This window comes from Bemisia tabaci, chromosome 7 (genome assembly GCF_918797505.1).
Source record: "Bemisia tabaci chromosome 7, PGI_BMITA_v3".
Lineage (NCBI taxonomy): Eukaryota > Metazoa > Arthropoda > Insecta > Hemiptera > Aleyrodidae > Bemisia > Bemisia tabaci.
Window position 1 is genome coordinate 12,017,739 of NC_092799.1, and position 17,514 is coordinate 12,035,252.

A 17,514-nucleotide genomic window follows, 5' to 3' on the forward strand; every position below is an offset into this window, starting at 1 on the left:
CAGCTCAATTATTGTAGCCTTGCTTCATACTCGTTGTTTGCGTTGTGGATTCACCAGCCACTTACTACGCGCTGATACCTAGCATTCCGGTAAGATATTTCACTTTAATGCATTGAACTTCTGTTGCTTTTGTATATGTATACCCTTATCATTCAATTCAGCACCCAAAAAGCGCATCTCATAGATCAACGATAGAAAAACGGGATACTTTACAAAATTGAATCTCTACAAGAGACAGATTATACCTTTTTATTTTAATACTCCACGAAGGAATGAACTACAAAAATTATGCGACAAAAAATGCTAAAAAATGGGGGACTTTTGAAATTTTTGGTCCAAGAAAGCGTAGTTTTAAAAAAAAGCTATTTCAAATTACTGTGATCTGCCATTTGGAGCATGAAACTGCCGGATCATAATGCAACGAGATGATAAGGTCACGCATCTCGTATTTTGTATATATATATATATATATATATATATATATATATATATATATATATATATATATATTCGGGGTATTGATAGCGGCAGTTTTAGGGTCAGGCAGAATTTCAAATCTCCGATTTTTTGCTCATTTTAAGTCTAGATTTTACGAAATAAAATATGTATGATAAATACGTAAATTATAGACATTCAATGAGCACAAAATCTTTGAATCGAGGAAATGATTTTAGTGGTTCTCAGAAATTTTCTAACGAGAGCCATTTGTATTTCTTTATTATATTTTATTTGATTTATTTACTCTTTTCGTATATTACTGTTTTTGTCAGAGTGCACTCAATACCATGAAACTTTTCAGACTGATCGGCCTTGCGTTTGCCACTGTTGCACTATTGGCTGCGCCCGCCTGCAGTTTCTCTTCCGCTGGTCCTGTTGAACGACCGAGTCGTCTTCTTCAACATCACAAGTTCGCGCGGATAGCGCTCATTGAATGGAGTTGATCAGAAATTGACGAGATAATTGACCACCCGGCAGGTTAAGAATTCAGGTCTTACAGAAACATTTCCTCGTTAAAACACACCAAACCGAATTTAAAATGTTCAAAAAGTCCAAAATCAACCTGATAATTAATTAATAAATAAATTATTTTTCAATGATAAGGGTATAATTTCCGAGCCACATCTGCCATGGTATTTTGCTTCCCTAATGATAAAAACCATGAATTAGGGAACGAACTGTGATTTTTAGTATTTTCATCGAACACGCATGATACTTTATATAGTCATAATACTGGTAAAAATGACAATATACTGAGAAGGATACTGTGGAAGTAGGGCGTATCCACCACAATTTCAAAATGTTTTATTTCTTGCTCAATTACTCCGATCTTCCTTATCGTAGTTTTACTACAGATGGTATTTAGAACATTTGCCGGTGATGCAAAAAGAAATATGAGGAGTAGTCGAAGGAATCAAATTTTTTCATGTTCTCTGGAAAGTGAATTTTGGCGATCACGCCCTGCTTCAAACGAGCCATTCAACTATACTGTAACTGCTGCTAAACTTGAGTCTCATTTGACTTGAGCTACTATGGTCAATCAACTCGGCTTTTCTTCAATATGGGGTCAAAATACCACTAATTTTTACAATGTGATGATTCGTTAGGCCAGCGTCTGATGTGTGGCTGACTCACTGTGGTCTAATGTGTGGAGTCACTACCCTACATTCGACATTTGGACGACGTATTTATACTAAAAGGAGCTATGTTCATCTGGTCTGCATGCAACATAGTTTCTTTTAGCATACCTAAGTGCGTCCATTTTATACACTGAGAAAAAGATTGGTAGAAATTCCCATTCCTTCACGCTCTATTTCACACAGCGTGAATTCAAAGTCGATTCTGGCAGAGGAATGGTTACCTGTACCAGTATTTAGTAACGTTTACCTACCTTTCTTCTGGCAGAATTGACTCTGAATTGACGCTGTGTAAAATACAGCGTGAGGGAATGGTGAATTCTACCAATCTTTTTTCTCAGTGTTGTACATTATCAACCATACGGAATGGACTTTATGTCACATGGAAGGATTAACAAATTTATAAGCAAGAAGTCTGCTGTTTTTACAAAATCATTCCCAAGTCATTCTTCTTTGCGCTGAGTGCACTCTGTTTCTTCCTCTGGTGCTGTAGCAGGAGGATTCAGTCGTGTGGACTCTTCAGCTTCAGACAAAGCAGTTTGTTGTCTCCAGGAGTCCTGCAAAATAGTCAACGATATCTGTGAAACGATTTGATGCAGGTTTTCGGAATTTAATGCTCTGCCGAAAATCAACATATTGCAATGCATAGATTATATTCGTGTATTTAACACAGAAATATGAGGAAGAATGATTTCCCTGATAATGCTGACCCAATTTGATGTTGCGCAAAACAAAATTGATGCTGTGCACAACAAAATGGTGCTGCACCATAATTGGAACTGCACTAATAAATTGAAGTGCAACAAAAATTGGTTATTGGTAATGCAAGAATAATTAATTTGTGCGCTGCAACAATTTGGGGTACATGTTTCAAAATCTTCCGACTATTTTTTACGAGGACATCTCATATTCAAGTTTATTTAAAGGATTGAAGGGATATAAACACATAATAAATTATTTTTTATTGTTTTTTTATTGATCATTTGCTTTAGTCAGTATTAGCTGAATTTCACATCGCTAAACTTTTTTCCATTTTTGATAATAAAGTTTTCAAAAAACAGTGGGGAAGTTTATTAAAAATTCCATCGCACTTCGTTCTTTTATTTCCTGTTGAAAAATAGAACATGGTAGGAAATTAGGCAAGGTGAAATGACGTTTATGTACCTAATTCTGAATACATCCATTAGATATTTAATTGACAGACAAATTCTACTGCGTTGCACACGCTCACCGTATAGGTTCTGATAAGGCAACACCAGGATTTTTATTTCTTACCTTTGACTTTTCCATCGCCCAATGTTGAATCTCTCCGTCGGCAAAGATCACGTAGAATACAGCTCCGAACAGGTAGATAAAACTAGCGATCAAGAATACATTTTGCCACTCGGATGGTCTCTACATCATCGCATGAACAAAAAATAATGATTTTAATGACTATCATTGTTCCACAAATCGCCCAACTTTAGGCCGAGCGAATTTATTAAAGGCTTTTGCTTACTCCTTACATGTTTACAAGAAGACTGTTTTTTTTAAATGGTTAAAACAGAGGTTTCTATAACTGGTGTACTTAGTTTTAATAGCCTTTCTATAGTCTCACTACTATTTATCTGTGTAATAACTCTTTTTTTCTGAGAAGGGGCAATCGTCATTCCTATTTGCCGAACTCTGAATACTTATATAAAACACTTTCACGCAAAAAAAGAAACAATTTAAGTAAAAGAAAGGTCGGATCTTGATCATGAAAACTGTGGGCTCTAAGACTTTAAGTCAGAACGGGGTCAGATGAATTATGAATCAATTTCGTATCTTATCAATGGTATGAGTATAATGAGTAGAAATAACTAAGTTTAGTATTTTAGGGAGATAGAAGAGAAAATAGTGAAAATGTATTAAAAAATTATTCTAGTTGAGTTAAAGGTTGCATTTAGAAAATGTATTCAAGTGTGTTACTTTTTACCTTGTTTTGAACTATGTATCCTGCTACTATTGGACTCATTATTCCTGGCAATGTGGCAACAGTGTTTGAAAGTCCCATCAATAAACTAGCATGTTGAGGAGCAATATCTAAGTGGTTTACACTGAAATGGAATAAAAACACGTCGCATTTAATTAATAAGAGAAGTGAAAGCATAATTAATTTCTAAAATTGTGAAGAATGTTCTATTGGCCCATTAAAGAGCCCCCTTCACGGGCGGTAATCCATGAAAAATCGTTTTGCTTCAGATTGGGAATTTTTTTTCATTCTACGAAACCTACTAAGTCAAAAAAAAACACTAAGTTTCGAGAAATTATTAATAGCTACTTTCGCAGTGTTACCAGTATAGTCAGTGCTACTCCCTCTAAAATATACTAAAAATTCCAAGGCAAAATCAAAAGTTTGCTCCACTTAAGTAATATAACTTCAATTCGGATGATGATTGCATCATTTAGAAGGCTCTCTCCGAAATCATCCTAACTGCATTTAACTCTGCCTTATTTTCTCGTCTGCTATATTTGTTGATCCTGAAATCAAGCAATGTAATTCTTTAAACCTTCCTGCCAATTTGTCCTGATTTAAAAAAAAAAAAAAAAAAAAAAAAAAAAAAAAAAAAAAATTAAATGTTAAAATTATTACAAGGCACAATGTTTCTAAGTGTCCGATCGAAAAATAAAACTTGAGATAAAATGACGCAATGTAGCCGTGTAATACAATTAGGTTCATTCCAGTGAGAAGCATCCTTCATGAATTTAGTCATTTGAGATACCTGTAACAAGTCAAAGCAAGAGCGCCCAGCCCGCAACCTAGGACGAGACATAATATGACGGCAGCAGGATGGGTGAGATGGGATGCAGCGAACATGAAAATGGTTTGGCTGATGAAACCTGTGGCAGTGTATAGTTTTCGAGTCTGTAATTTTAAATGAATGCAATCATAAATTAATAATTGATTTAAAAATTATTTTAAACAAAGATTTATGTTAATAATATTATGAAGCCTTATAGTATATTTGGACGTATTTCTGCTCAAAGGAGCCAAAGACGGGTGGGAAAAAGAGGGTGCTCGTTAGTTGAGATCCGTACGAATGAATGGTGATTATAAAGCGCCAGTGGCGTCAGCAGCGAAAACCGGGCTCGATGACCTCGATGACGCCGCATTAAATTTGTCGGCCTCCTGTGGTGTAGTGGTTGTAGCGCTGACCTCATAACCAAGAGGTCCCGGGTTCGTTTCCCGGCCAGGTGACCTCAGTTTGATGGTCTCAGACATTGGTCACCTGGGGCTGGTGGTAAGTGTGGGATCAGCCAATAGGGGCTATTTGAATTTGTAAAAAAAAAAATAAAAATAAAAATAAAAAAAAAAAATAAGACCTGTCTACGACGTTCTTTCATAGCCACGGCTCATGAGTGCCACATATTTTGGCGCTTGGTTCCGTTTGATTTAATCCAAATCCCAATATTCCATTTTGCCAATGGGTAGTGACGCCCTTGGTTTCTTCCACATTGCTCTCATTTGTCAGGAAGACGCACATTTTGCACTGGCTACTCGATGTGAAACTCGGGTGAAAGCAAGGTGGGAAAACCAAGGGTGTCGCTACCACAGTGGATGACGTCATAAATCGAATTTTTCAAAGCGCGATATCTCAGCTAATGTTAGACGTAGTAAGTTGTTGTTTAGACAGTCCTATTATTTCTACAAGACCTATTATTCCTATTATTTCTCAAGATATTATTTTTACCAGCGCAACTGCCCATCGGAAGGTCTAAGATTAGATTCTCCAACTTACTTGAGTGGTGGTTAGATGAGTGGATCGTAACCAGTCGGCAACGGCACCGGACACTTGAATCACGATGGACATGACCAGGTACGGCAGGGCAGATATGAACCCAGATCTGGACAGATTGTAGTTCAAAGTATCTAGGAGGAATTATCAGAATTAATGTTTATATTTTCTATTAGTGGGTATATCGTATGCGGCCGCTTACGCACGGCGCTCACTGAAAGTAAAGTTTGGTCAATGGTCATGCGCAGTTATCGATTACAGGCTGTCAGTGATTCTTGAAATCATGATTTAAACGTATGTAAAATAATCGATTCTTAGCGAGGCAACAGGCTGATCAATTAAATTAATAAACAAAGTGAGAGGGAAAATGCGATATATATTCTCAGATGCGTTTCTTTCTTCCGTTTTTCAAAACGCCTTCAAATAATGATGATACTCCGCTATACACCGGAGCTCAAATAGTCGTATCACAAGAACTTGCTTGTGCAAGTAATTGTGCGCTGCACCCTTTCAATTCATTATTTTTTTATGTAGAAGCGCTTCGACTTCAATGAGGAATAGACAGGATCTGCAAAAAATTTCTAGAACCGAAGTAAACTTACCAGTAACCAAAATCTCTTTTAACGCAGCAAGAATAATCGTATGTGCACTGCCGTTACTACCAAGATTTTATTAAAAAGAGATTATTGTAGAAATACTCATAAATACGCACAATTTATGGAATGCGCATATTGGATTGAGTTAACCCGCAAAGGAGCTAAGGTTTTTCGGAGACCAAGGTCTGCAGGCTGCTTATTGAACTTGATTGACAAAGCTGTAGACAAAGAAGACAAAGAAAAAATGGAGCTATCTTAATGTTTGAAACTGGTAGTTGCTGTAGACTGAGGGGAAAAACTATGGACTAACTATGACGTCTGTCATGAGTCACCATTAGTTGGTCTATTACTTACCTCCTTTGTCCATTTCAACCTCGCGTCTCCACCAACAGAATCGCTCCATTTTCCCTGTGAAAATTTTGTCTATAGCTTTGTCTATCAATTTTAAGTCATGTTGCCAATTTACAAGAATCGTCACCGATTAAACGAACGGAATAGTTTGGTGTCATATAATCAAGCAAAGTAAGATATTTTTTTCTTTAAATAAAATTTTCCGTTTATCCAATGAAACTTCTCGGCCTCTCTATGCTTCATTTCCCAGCATATTGACGGTCAAAGTGCGAAACTACATATCTCTATTGCGGTGCTTTAAAATTTCCGTTCTTATTTTATTTTTGCAAAGAGAAATAAGCCAACTTTACAAATTGAAATTCACAAAGAATATTCTGCTAATGAAGATGAAAAATCATAGGAATTTTCAAGAAATTACATTGCCAAGTTTTCCAATGAAATAATTAAGTATGACAAGAAATCTACAACGTTGCAAAAGATGATACGAGGGCTCATACTTTAGCCATTAATTTATCCTTTCAAAATTAGAGTGACAAAACAATGACGTGAGTACCTATTTGTGTAAAAGTTCCATTTTAATGAACGTGGTTTATGCTGTTTGAAAGTATCATCTGCAGAGTCTGAGAAGTACAGAGAACTTTAAAATGCAATCTCGGCTCAAAGCTCCTTCGTTTCCGCATGATACTTTGCATTTTGCCCCGGTTTGTGTAATTATTATCTATCTGATGCGGCTCCAACCGAGGAAACAGAAGTAAAAAGCGCACGTAATGCACAGAGGTCTTGAAGCAAAAACAAAAAAGCCACAAAAATGTACCCAAAAACGGTTTGTAGGGGGTGAGTCTGTAGTTCGTGTGAACTTAAAATCGTGTAAAATCAACAATCTTGGCTGATCCTAATTTCGAGGAATTGCGAATTGAAATTTTTATATTGAATGCAAATTTTCTACTGATTTTGATCAGCTTTTCTTTTTTTCTGTCCTTGGTGTCTGTGTTGATCGGTTCACGTTTTTAATCTTTGTTCGATTCATGTCGATCGAATACGTACCCTCTCGTTACATGCAGACTTTCTATCATACTCTTTTTTTAACTGAACAATTCGCCTTCTGCTGCGTCTGCAGCAATTGTTGTTGCGAATACGTTGTGAGTGCTGATTTTAGCTCATAACATACTTGACTTTCTGAAGGCGTTTTAAGTGCGAAAGTAATTCGCCTTCAGTTGCGTCTGCAGCAATTGTTGTTACGAGTACGTTGTGCTTGCTGATTACATATTCGACTCTCTGAAGGCGTTTTATGGGCACAAATAGCGCGATCTGTCAGAGAACGAACGAAGTATGGATTAATGGAATCGCTCAATCTCGCTTCTGTTGCCCTCCAACAGGGTGCTCTACTTTTCCACATTAAACGCCTTCAAAGAGTCAAGTATGTAAAAAAAAGGGTATGATAGAAATTCTGCATACAACGAGAGGGTATGTATTCGATCGACATGAATCGAACGAATAATTAAAACGTGAACCAATCACCACCGATTCAATTTACAAATAAATAAAAAAGCTGATCAAGATCCGTAGAAAACCTGCGTTTACGATGAAAATTTCAAGTTGCGGTATCTCGGAATTAGGATCAGCCAAGATTTTGATTTTTCGCGATATTAAGTCCACACGTACCATAGCCTCACCCCCCTGCTAACCGTTCGAGGATACATTTTGGTCGCATTTTTTTTTTTTGCTTCAAGACCAGTGTGAATGCGCACCACAAAAGTCGTTTCTGCGCAGTCTCATCACAGTGGATACATTTTATTTATTTTCCTCATTGTCATCATTCTGTCGTGCTGAGGAAATACCCCTTATGAACCTTCAATGGTTGCAAATTTTTTTTGATGAGGCACTAATATCCTGGTAAAATTATGAATATTTTTCCTCCATTTGTTCAATAAATTTTGCTCGCGATTTCATAATACGTACGTAAAAATATACTTTTTATAAAAGAAATTTGAGGACCCTGGAATGTTCATACGGCGTTTTTCCTTAGCACGGCAGTATTGATGGCCCTCGGGGTATAGTTTCGTCTTGATCTATTTTTACACCGGCTGTTTGGTAAAATCGTCCACATATAGAAGAGATTATGATATCATTGCGTTGATTTAAACGGGTAAAATAAACATCGTCCATTAAATACCTTGCATGAATTTTGGCAGCTGTGTCAACAACGTGTAAAAGCCCCAGTTTTCACAGAAATGGGCACAAACAATCGCCCACACGGGCATAGAGGTGAATATGCATTTCCACGGTATTGATACCTAAAATCAAACGGTCTGATCACTCTATGCTTTAAATGACCATCAAGCATTGTCAGTAACAATCGCTCTGAGCTTTACAGATATCTAGAGAGCCAAGTCTGCCAAAAGTGGCACAGAGCTAGAAAAGCTAATTGTTTAGTGCTTTTTGCCTAAAGCGTCGAACTAATGTCAAGTAAAGCAGTCTATTCTGGAGGGAAAAGAAAACACAGGCGGACCCAGACACCTCGATCGGAAGGGGGGGCGTAAAGGGTGTTCAGGGGCCTCCTACAGACAATTTTTGAATTTTTGAAACATCTACTATGCATTTTGAGTCAATTTCGTCATGAATAATTGCCAAATCTAAGCGCTTTTCAACTTGTTCCCTCCGTTCCTTCCTTTTTTCTTACTGTTCTCTCTCTTCCTCCTTTTTATAAGGGGGGGAGGGGTGCGGCACGGTTCCTCCCTCCCCCCTGGATCTGCCTATGAAAAAAAATATATTAAATAATTAATAAGCTAGTGCCTTGGTATGAATATTTAAATGGGCTTGGGTTGAGACTGTAGTAGTCCCTGGACTTTCTGGTGGTTTAAGGACTAGAATCAGGAAACAACTTAATCAGCCAAAGCACATAATAAAATGAAAGCTTAATCTGGAGAAAGGATGTACAACAAAACAAGAGGTAAATAAGAAAAAAATCTCGAGACGTTCCGAAATAAATGCGACACTTTCATTTTCAACCGGACCAAAAAATGAATAGTCGATTCGCTGTTATTGCGATTTCGAAACTCTTTTTGTTCTTTCATTTATTTATTGCTGTGTTGTGCAGCTTTCCCCAAGTTAAGTTGTTAATTTTTTAAGGACTAGCTTATTTGGGACAGTATTTCAGGGGGAAATGATCGAGAAGCCAACAAATATTTTGTGAAACCAAAAAACCAAATCCAAATTCAAATCCAAATTAGGAGTTGGACCACCGGTCCAACTCCTAATTGGACTGCATTCTGCAATAAGGAACTACAATTTCAGACTCATTTTAGAAACAGCGTATGTACCATTAAGTTCCTTGTGCATTGATTGCAAAATGTCTCTAATTTTTTGTTACCTTTTCATCTGAAATGTTGCCTAGAGTGTCTTGAATGTACCTCAGCTCCTCATTTGATATGTAAGGATCGTCTTTCGGTCGATCTTTGACAACCGCGAACCAAATTAGAACCCAGAGCAAGCCAACTACACCTGTAAAACGTAGGGAAATTCGAATTTGAGAAAATGAGAAAGTATGCATGTCGACAAAGTGTTTTTAATCTATAAGATTCAGAACAAGCATTATTTGTAAGACGTCCGTTGTATACATTCTATTTTATTTTTAGCTTCATGGTAGCTATGACTATGGTTAATGATTTGAACCATATTTTGAATTTCCCAAAATTATCCTGAAAAATGTTTAAAAGTGGAGATAGATATTGATCGTAGCCACCAGTGGCTTGGCGTCCTTTTCGATATATCAATTGGTCTGCTATTTAAATCCATGAAAAAGAATTGATGAATTGAGTGTTCGCAGCGAACACCTTAGTAATTGATTCTTTACTATAGCTTCATGTAGGGAAATATCGATAAACGATTATTCGCGCCTCGCCACTGGTACCCAGAATGCATTTCGCGAAGCTGAAAATCCACTTTAAATGAAAAAGATACCTGCATGATACTAGCAACACATGATGATCAGTGATGAGGCGTGAAAAACTGATTATCGATTTTTCCCTATTTGAAGCTATGGTAAAGAATCGATTAATAAGGTGTTTGTTACGAGAATCCTGTTTATCGATCCTTTCTCTTAGATTCAAATGGCAGATCAATCGATTTATCGCAAAGCTTGCCACGCCAATGAAAATTTACCTTCTGATGGTTTATCTTAAAGGCCCCCTTTAAGGCGCACACCTTGTTTATCCATCCTTTTCCATAGATTAAAAGGGCAAATCGCCATGTAGGTTATAAGCTAAATGGACATATATCGCAAAGCACGCCTCGCCCCTGCTTATGACGCTGAAATCACGTATCTCCATTGCGCTGTATCAAGATTTTCGCTCCTATTTCACTTTTTTTAAAAAAAAGAAAAGAAAAGGAAACAGCCGACAATATATCTAAAAATGTTTTTAGAATATTCCGCTGGCAGAGATGAAAGATGAGGGCAGTTTTTCAGAAATTACGTTGACTATTTTCCCAATGAAAAAATAATGTGTGACGGGAAGTCTGCAATGTCGCAAATGGAGACAAGTGGTTTTGCATTTTAGGGATTTACTTTTGGGTTAAAATGGGACAATGCCATAGTGAGAGCTACAATGCCCCTTCTGCCATGCCAGGTAAGAACGTCGTATGAGCCATCAGGCGTTGCTTAATATCCTTCGAAAAACAACGAATTTTGAGGGAAATTTTTGACAATTTCTCTTTCAATTTTTCAAAGGATTTCGATCGAAATTTGATTTGATTGAAAAATCTGAAAATGTCAAAGAAAAATATTCATAACTTTCTCCAAAAATTTATATTTTCTGAGAGGAAATTTGGCAAAATCCGAATGCCTCTGAGGCGTTTTTACCTAACATGCCAGTATTTTTCCATGAAATTTGGTATATTCTTTGAAAAAATGGTCGGATTTTTTGCTTATCATGTGATCTAGGACTTGTGACCTCCCTTCCAAAATATCACCTGGGACATAGAAATTGGATGCCCATCCATATTGATCGGCCAAGAGACCGCAAGCAGGATACGCAATGACCGTGCCAACGTAGCTCCCGGAAAACGCGATGGACGCCAGATGGGTTCTCTCCATTGGTGGTGCCCATTGTGACCAGACTGCATGCATACTTGGGTACGTCACCCCCTTTGAAGCAAGAAAAAAAGGGTACGTCAATGAGCATGGTCGAATTTTCATAAATGTATTCAAATTTTGAGGAAGAAATAAGTCGATTATTGGCTGAGAGATCATAAAAGTTCGGTCTTTCATGTTCTTGGAGTCGTTCATTTCGAATTTGATGTCAAGTTGCCAACATTTTAATACCCTGACCGATTAAATGTGGGTTTTCTCAAATTATTGAGGAAATCAAAACATCAGGCAAGTTCATAGGTGGATGAAAATTGTTAAAAGCATCAGTACTCAAATTTGGTGCCTGTATTGTGCTCCCGAATCTTGAATCTCGAATCAAATTTGGACTTAATTCCGCCTTTCCCAAGTCTCTGGACCATAGTGCGACGCAGCGGCGCGGCGCGGCGGGCGGTCAGCGCACATTGCGCATTGGCTCCTGCAAACCTAAATGGATACTTCAAGCATTGCGCAATGCTTGAAGTATCCCTTTAGGTTTGTAGGCGCTTGAGCGCGTCTCGCGCTGGCAGCACGCGCGGCTGCTAGTATGATGCCGGGACGCCATATGGTGAGCAATTACTCCAACAAGGGAACTGTTAAAATTACATGAAAGGGAAATCTTTCTGAGTATTTTTCAAAGAGAAATTTAGTTAAAGTTTTTTCTCCAAACATTTAAGTTCAAGAGAAGTGCGAAAAGTCTTGTAAGAGTTTTTAAACTCTGTTTTTATTCGAATTTTGCCTCTTGTGTATTTTACCGAAGATGATTTTCTCTGAGGTAATCTTTTTTAATTTTTTCAAAGAAAAATTATCTCAAAACTCACATGTTTTTTCTTTTTAAGTTTTTTTGTTTATTATTATTTTTTCATCAGTCGTTACTACTAGGTCATGAGTGCTAAATGAAATTTTCAATTAAGGAAGCTACGGTGTATTGATGTTTTAATTTGAAATGTGTTGTGAAATTTATTATTTTATTATCTTAATTTACTACCTATTGCCTATGGCACTATTACTGTAGCATGTGAAACCAAGAATGTTTTTACAAAAACTGAAAATATGTTAAAAATTCGCAAAGGCAAATATCAGAGCCTAACACAGAGCATAGCGGCGCGGCGTAGCGGCATACTGCCGGCACAAAACGCGCACCGGCGCCTACAAACATAGAGGAATACTTCAAGCATTGCACAGTGGGTGAAGTATCCATTTAGGTTTGTAGGCGTTCCTATTTTTCTAATTAAATAATTTCATGATAATTTTTCAAGAAAAAAATTCAATGAATAATTTAAGGTGTGAAAATTGTATGATTTATCAACGTAATCGGAGTTATTTTCCCGGGAAAACTAAAGGAAACAAGTATTTATCTTCAAAGGGAAGATGGAGTACCTCGAAAAATCCTTCGATAATCCTCAAGGCAATGAGGAAATTGACACTGAGCCTAGTAAAAGGTGGTGTGATGAGGGTGAGAAGGGCTGTGATAGCCACTCCGACTCCGTAAACACGCGCGCCTCCAATTCGAGCGGCTAGCCATCCGCCGAACAACTGAGTGCAGAAGTAACCGTAGAAAAATGAACTCAGAATCATTCCTTGCAGCTTCGAATCCCAGTCAAATTCTCGCATCTACAAAAAAAAATAATTAAAATTATCACATACTGCCACTAAAAATGGTCCTCTTCGATTGAACGGCCTAGAGATTTAAGGCAAAATGTACGAAAATTGCCCTTGCGATGTCTTTTTGTTGGAGAAATTCCAAAAGTAATTTTGGCATTTTCAGGGTCTAAGTATGCAATCCTCAAAAAATAACTGAAAATTCGATACGGAACTTCGGATATCCAGAAATGAACAAATTATTAACTTTATCTAATTTATACGTATGAATGCTCTGAGCAAAATCAAAGAGACTTGCCTCCATTGTAAGCCCTGTGATTCATGTACATTCTTATCGTTTCTTAGGGCCCAAGACTCAGTAAAGATAATTTTTTCTCATTTAAAATCGTCTATAATTATAATTTGAATACATGAGCAAGTAGCCTATTTCTTTTGAGTCGTGGTTGACTAACTCAAGAGACCTGTCGAATGGCTGCCACAAAATGTCACACTCTTCGTACTTAGTCTGACATTTTAGTGAGAGACGTTATTTTAAGTTGATGATATTACAAGATGACATGTACTTTAAAGCGGCCATTGCCATGTTTTTCTGAGGTTTGAAAGCAAGATTGAGGTTGCAGCTACTCAATAGCAAGAAAAAATGGGATTTTTATTTTTATTTCACAGTTTCAAGTTTTGATAAAAGACAATTATAATTCATGATTTTTAGTAAATTAATGGTGAAGTAGACTCAATATGCAGCCTTTCAAATGTTAACATCGTGACCTCCATTACCATCCATGGTAAAATGTAATATGAATTGTTGCAATATTAATTCGTGAAAATATTCCTCAGGATTAATGAACGATAATTACCACGAACCGTTGTAGAGTGGTTCCATTCTGTGACTCTACTTTCGAAGTGTGTTGTGACGTCATGGCCACAATAGCGACGCTCAGATTCACTCGTAGGGCGTAGATGTTAAAGAATCCGAGAAAAGCTAAAAATGCAACCAGATAGCGTCTCCGTTTCCAAAATTTCCATCTAGGACTTGAACACAAGATGACAGAATCGTATCAAATTATCTGGTTTTCAAAACGGTAAATTGGAGAGAAATTTTTTCTCTCCTCAGCAACTAGTTTGCGCTTAAGAGAGGAATGTATTCATTTCTAAGCACTAACTTGTTGCTCCGGAGAGAAAATATTTATCTCCATTGCATATTCCATATTTCTCTCCATTTCTCTGCATTTAAACTTTGTTTATGTTTTAGTTTATGCTGGAAAGTTTCTGGAGAATCCACCATGAAATGAACATATAACACAAATCTCCATTGGTATTAATATTATTTAAAGAACTAAAATGTATTTCAACATGTATTACACGGTTGTTTTCAATTCGCCTTCAGTTGCATCTGCAGCAATTTTTGTTACGAATATGTTGTGCGTGCTGATTTCAGTGCATTACATACTTGACTCTCTGAAGGCGTTTAAATTGCGAAAGTAGCGCACTCTGTTGGAGAATAACAAAAGTAAGATTGAATGATTTGCTCAATTTCTACTTCGTTCGTTCTCAGACAGATCGCGCTACTTACGCACATGAAACGCCTTCAGAGAGTCGAGTATGTAATAAACTGAAATCAGCACGCACAACATATTCGTAACAACAATTGCTGCAGACGCATCAGAAGGCGAATCGATTAGTTAAAATAGAAGAGTATGATAGGTAGTCTGCATGTAACGAGAGGGTGTGTACTTAATCGACATAATTCGAACGAAAAATAAAACCGTGGACCGATCAACACCGATTCAATGGACAAATAAATTAAAAAGCGGATCAAAACATACACTTTCAGAAAATGTACCCAATAGTTTCCTCTCTGAAATAAAAATTAGCACCGGAGATTCTGAGACACCACAACAAAGAGGTACCCTTTTTCCCCCCAATATCTCAATTTCGTATCCTCTTGTCCAGTGGTCAATTGAGATGTTGCAAGTGTGAGGAATTGGTGATTTGACTATTGATTCTTATTTAAAAGCTGGTGAGGAACACGATGGTGCCACTGGTTTTCTCTGAAATCATCTCCCAAGCTCAAAAAAAGCTCTCAAAGTGAGGCAAAAATGAAGGGGATATCCCACGCTATTATGAGAATCCACCTCTACATCAAGACAAACTCTCCATGCAAAGATAGGGAGCAAATTCATTAGCATGGTTGCCGTGTTTAAGTGGCAATAAAATGGCAGCCCTGTCAATGTATATATGCTCCCTATCTTTGCATGGAGAGTTTGTCTTGATGTAGAGGTGGACTCTCAGGATAGCGTGGGATATCCCCTCCATTTTGGCCTTAACTTAATTGAGAGCGTTATTTTGAGCTTCGGAGTTGATTTCAGGGAAAACCAGTGGAACCATCGTGTTTCACGCGAACTTTTACATAAGAATCAACAGTCAAATCGCAAATTCTTCACACTTGCAAATCTCCATTATTTTACGAACGTCACTTACCTTGGGAGTGGGGGTTTAAGTGGAGCAGTCCGGGGGTTTCGCTCCATGGTAACCGAGGAACGGTGATCTTCGAAGGCTGGCGGTGCGTAACGCTAAACGCGTAACGCTAGGGCGGCGGTAACGCTCCAGGAACGAGGCACAAACGCACGGCGCACGTGGAGTGGAGATCCCAGGACGTCTGGCTGTTTTGACAGGTGCATCACTGAGCCATTCATGTAACCGCATCCCAAGCGGAGTGGCAACTCACCCAACAGTCGGAAAAGTAGAGCGTTCCCACTCCACTCGCTACGACCGACAACTGAAATCGTTTCGATCATGCCCTAGTAGTCGACACACTAAAAAAAAGATTCGAGCTTGCCCTATAATACTACCGTGCTAAGGAAAAACGCCGTATGAACATTCGGGAGTTGCTAAATTTCCTCCGATAAAATGTTTATTTTTGAGGAAAGTTATTGATATTTTCCTTTGAAATTCTCAGGAGCTGATGTAAAATTGCGAAAAAAAAGTATTTATAAAAGTGAAAGAAAAATACTTAATAGTTCACAAGGAAATTCGTGTTTTATCAAAGTAAATTTGGCAACGCCCGAGGGTGCATACGGCGTTCTTCCTTATCACGGCAGAATACTACCGTTCTAAGGAAAAGCGCCGTATTGACCTTCAGGTGTTGCCAAATTTCCCCTGGCAAATCACTAATTTTCAGGAAAATTGTTGAATACTTGTCTACCAATTACTCAGATAATTTAATTGGCAATTTTATCTAAATATTCTGACGGAAAAATATTCATAACTTTCCTAAAAAAATTAACGTTTTATCGAAGGAAAGTTGGCAAATCTCGAATTTTCATACGGCTCTCTTCCTTAGCACACTGGGATGCAACACTGTTAAAAATCGAGGAATGGAGTTTGGTGCCGGAATTGATATCGTCACCTTTCGGCCAAAGTATCACAAGCCCCATGCGACGTTTAAAAATTTCAGCCGCCATTTTATTTTTTACAGAGAAATTGTTCAACGAAACTGTCCGAAAATTTCACTGAATTTTCTTTGTGCTGCCGCTAAAATCCAGTGAGATTTTTTTTTTTTAAAAAAAAAAAAAAATGTATACTTTTTTTTAAAAAAAAAATGTATAGAGGGGGCATGCCCCCTAGTTTCAGTTCCTAAAGTAAATATCTCAGTAAAAAAATGATTTTTTTAGTAAATTTCACAACCTCTAAACGAAGTTACGTTTTTTCATCCAGGGAGCGACGGATACTGCTAAGAAACATAATGAAGCATTGTTTTATGTTGGGAGACACGAATTTCCCCGGGAATCGCATGCGCGTCCACACAAAATTGGAGCATGGATGCAATTAATTCAGTCGGCCCCATTTGTGAGAGCGCTCCGCAGGATCCAGGTCGTTTCCCCCGTTTTCAGTGTTCCGAATGTCATTCTCGGTCCAAAATAATGATACCTAGGAGAGAATTTTAAAACATGCCTAAGGAAATGACGTGTTTTTCTATCTTTACAAGCTATATGCAACTTGCTTTTAAGTCATAATCTGCCTTGAAACATTTCGTTGGTTCGATTACCTCTCTTTTTCCCCCGCTTCGTGCTATCAATGAAGATGTTGCATGTGTGAGGAATTTGCGATTTGACTACTGGTTTTTATGTAAAAGTTCACTAGAAACAGGATGTTGCCTCTGAAATCATCTCCCAAGCTCAAAAAAAAGCTCTCAAGTTGAGGCCAAAATGGAGGGGATATCCCACGCTATCCTGAGAGTCCACCTCTACATCAAAACAAACTCTCCATGTTAAGATAGAGAGCAAATACATTAGCAGGGTTACCGTGTTTTCAGTTTTAAAGTCCCCAAATAAAGTGACAGCCCTGCTGATGTATTTGCTCCCTATCTTTGCATGGAGAGTTCGTCTTGATGTAGAGGTGGACTCTCAGGATAGCGTGGGATATCTCCTCCATTTTGGCCTCAACTTGAGAGC

The 17,514-nt window shown here is 37.7% G+C and overlaps 1 protein-coding gene across 2 annotated transcripts; it reads right to left on the reverse strand.

Annotated features, from left to right (window-relative positions):
• Positions 1 to 465: 465 nt before the first annotated feature.
• On the reverse strand, positions 466 to 15,847 carry LOC109035257 (vesicular glutamate transporter 2). 2 transcript variants are annotated; one of them, XM_019048829.2, is made up of 11 exons: positions 15,542 to 15,847; positions 13,918 to 14,092; positions 12,842 to 13,075; positions 11,308 to 11,482; positions 9,710 to 9,840; positions 8,513 to 8,633; positions 5,396 to 5,526; positions 4,379 to 4,521; positions 3,592 to 3,712; positions 2,910 to 3,029; positions 466 to 2,191 (listed from the first exon to the last, which is right to left on the reverse strand). In XM_019048829.2, the coding sequence occupies exons 1-11, from the start codon at positions 15,586 to 15,588 to the stop codon at positions 2,078 to 2,080; spliced, it is 1,512 nt and encodes a 503-aa protein (XP_018904374.2). In that variant the 5' UTR covers positions 15,589 to 15,847; the 3' UTR covers positions 466 to 2,077. The 2 variants fall into 2 exon arrangements, with proteins under 2 accessions (XP_018904374.2, XP_018904375.2); XM_019048830.2 differs by lacking the exon at positions 15,542 to 15,847 and having other exon boundaries at positions 13,925 to 14,059.
• Between the last annotated feature and the right edge of the window lie 1,667 nt (positions 15,848 to 17,514).

Coding starts and splice junctions, on each gene's coding strand:
- LOC109035257 (XM_019048829.2), bottom strand. CDS start 15,588: ATGGAGCGAAACCCCCGGACTGCTCCACTTAAACCCCCACTCCCAAG. Junction 5,527..8,512: donor GCTGCCAAAATTCATGCAAG/GTATTTAATGGA, acceptor AATTCCTCCTAG/ATACTTTGAACTACAATCTG. Junction 3,713..4,378: donor CTTGCTTTGACTTGTTACAG/GTATCTCAAATG, acceptor ATTCCATTTCAG/TGTAAACCACTTAGATATTG.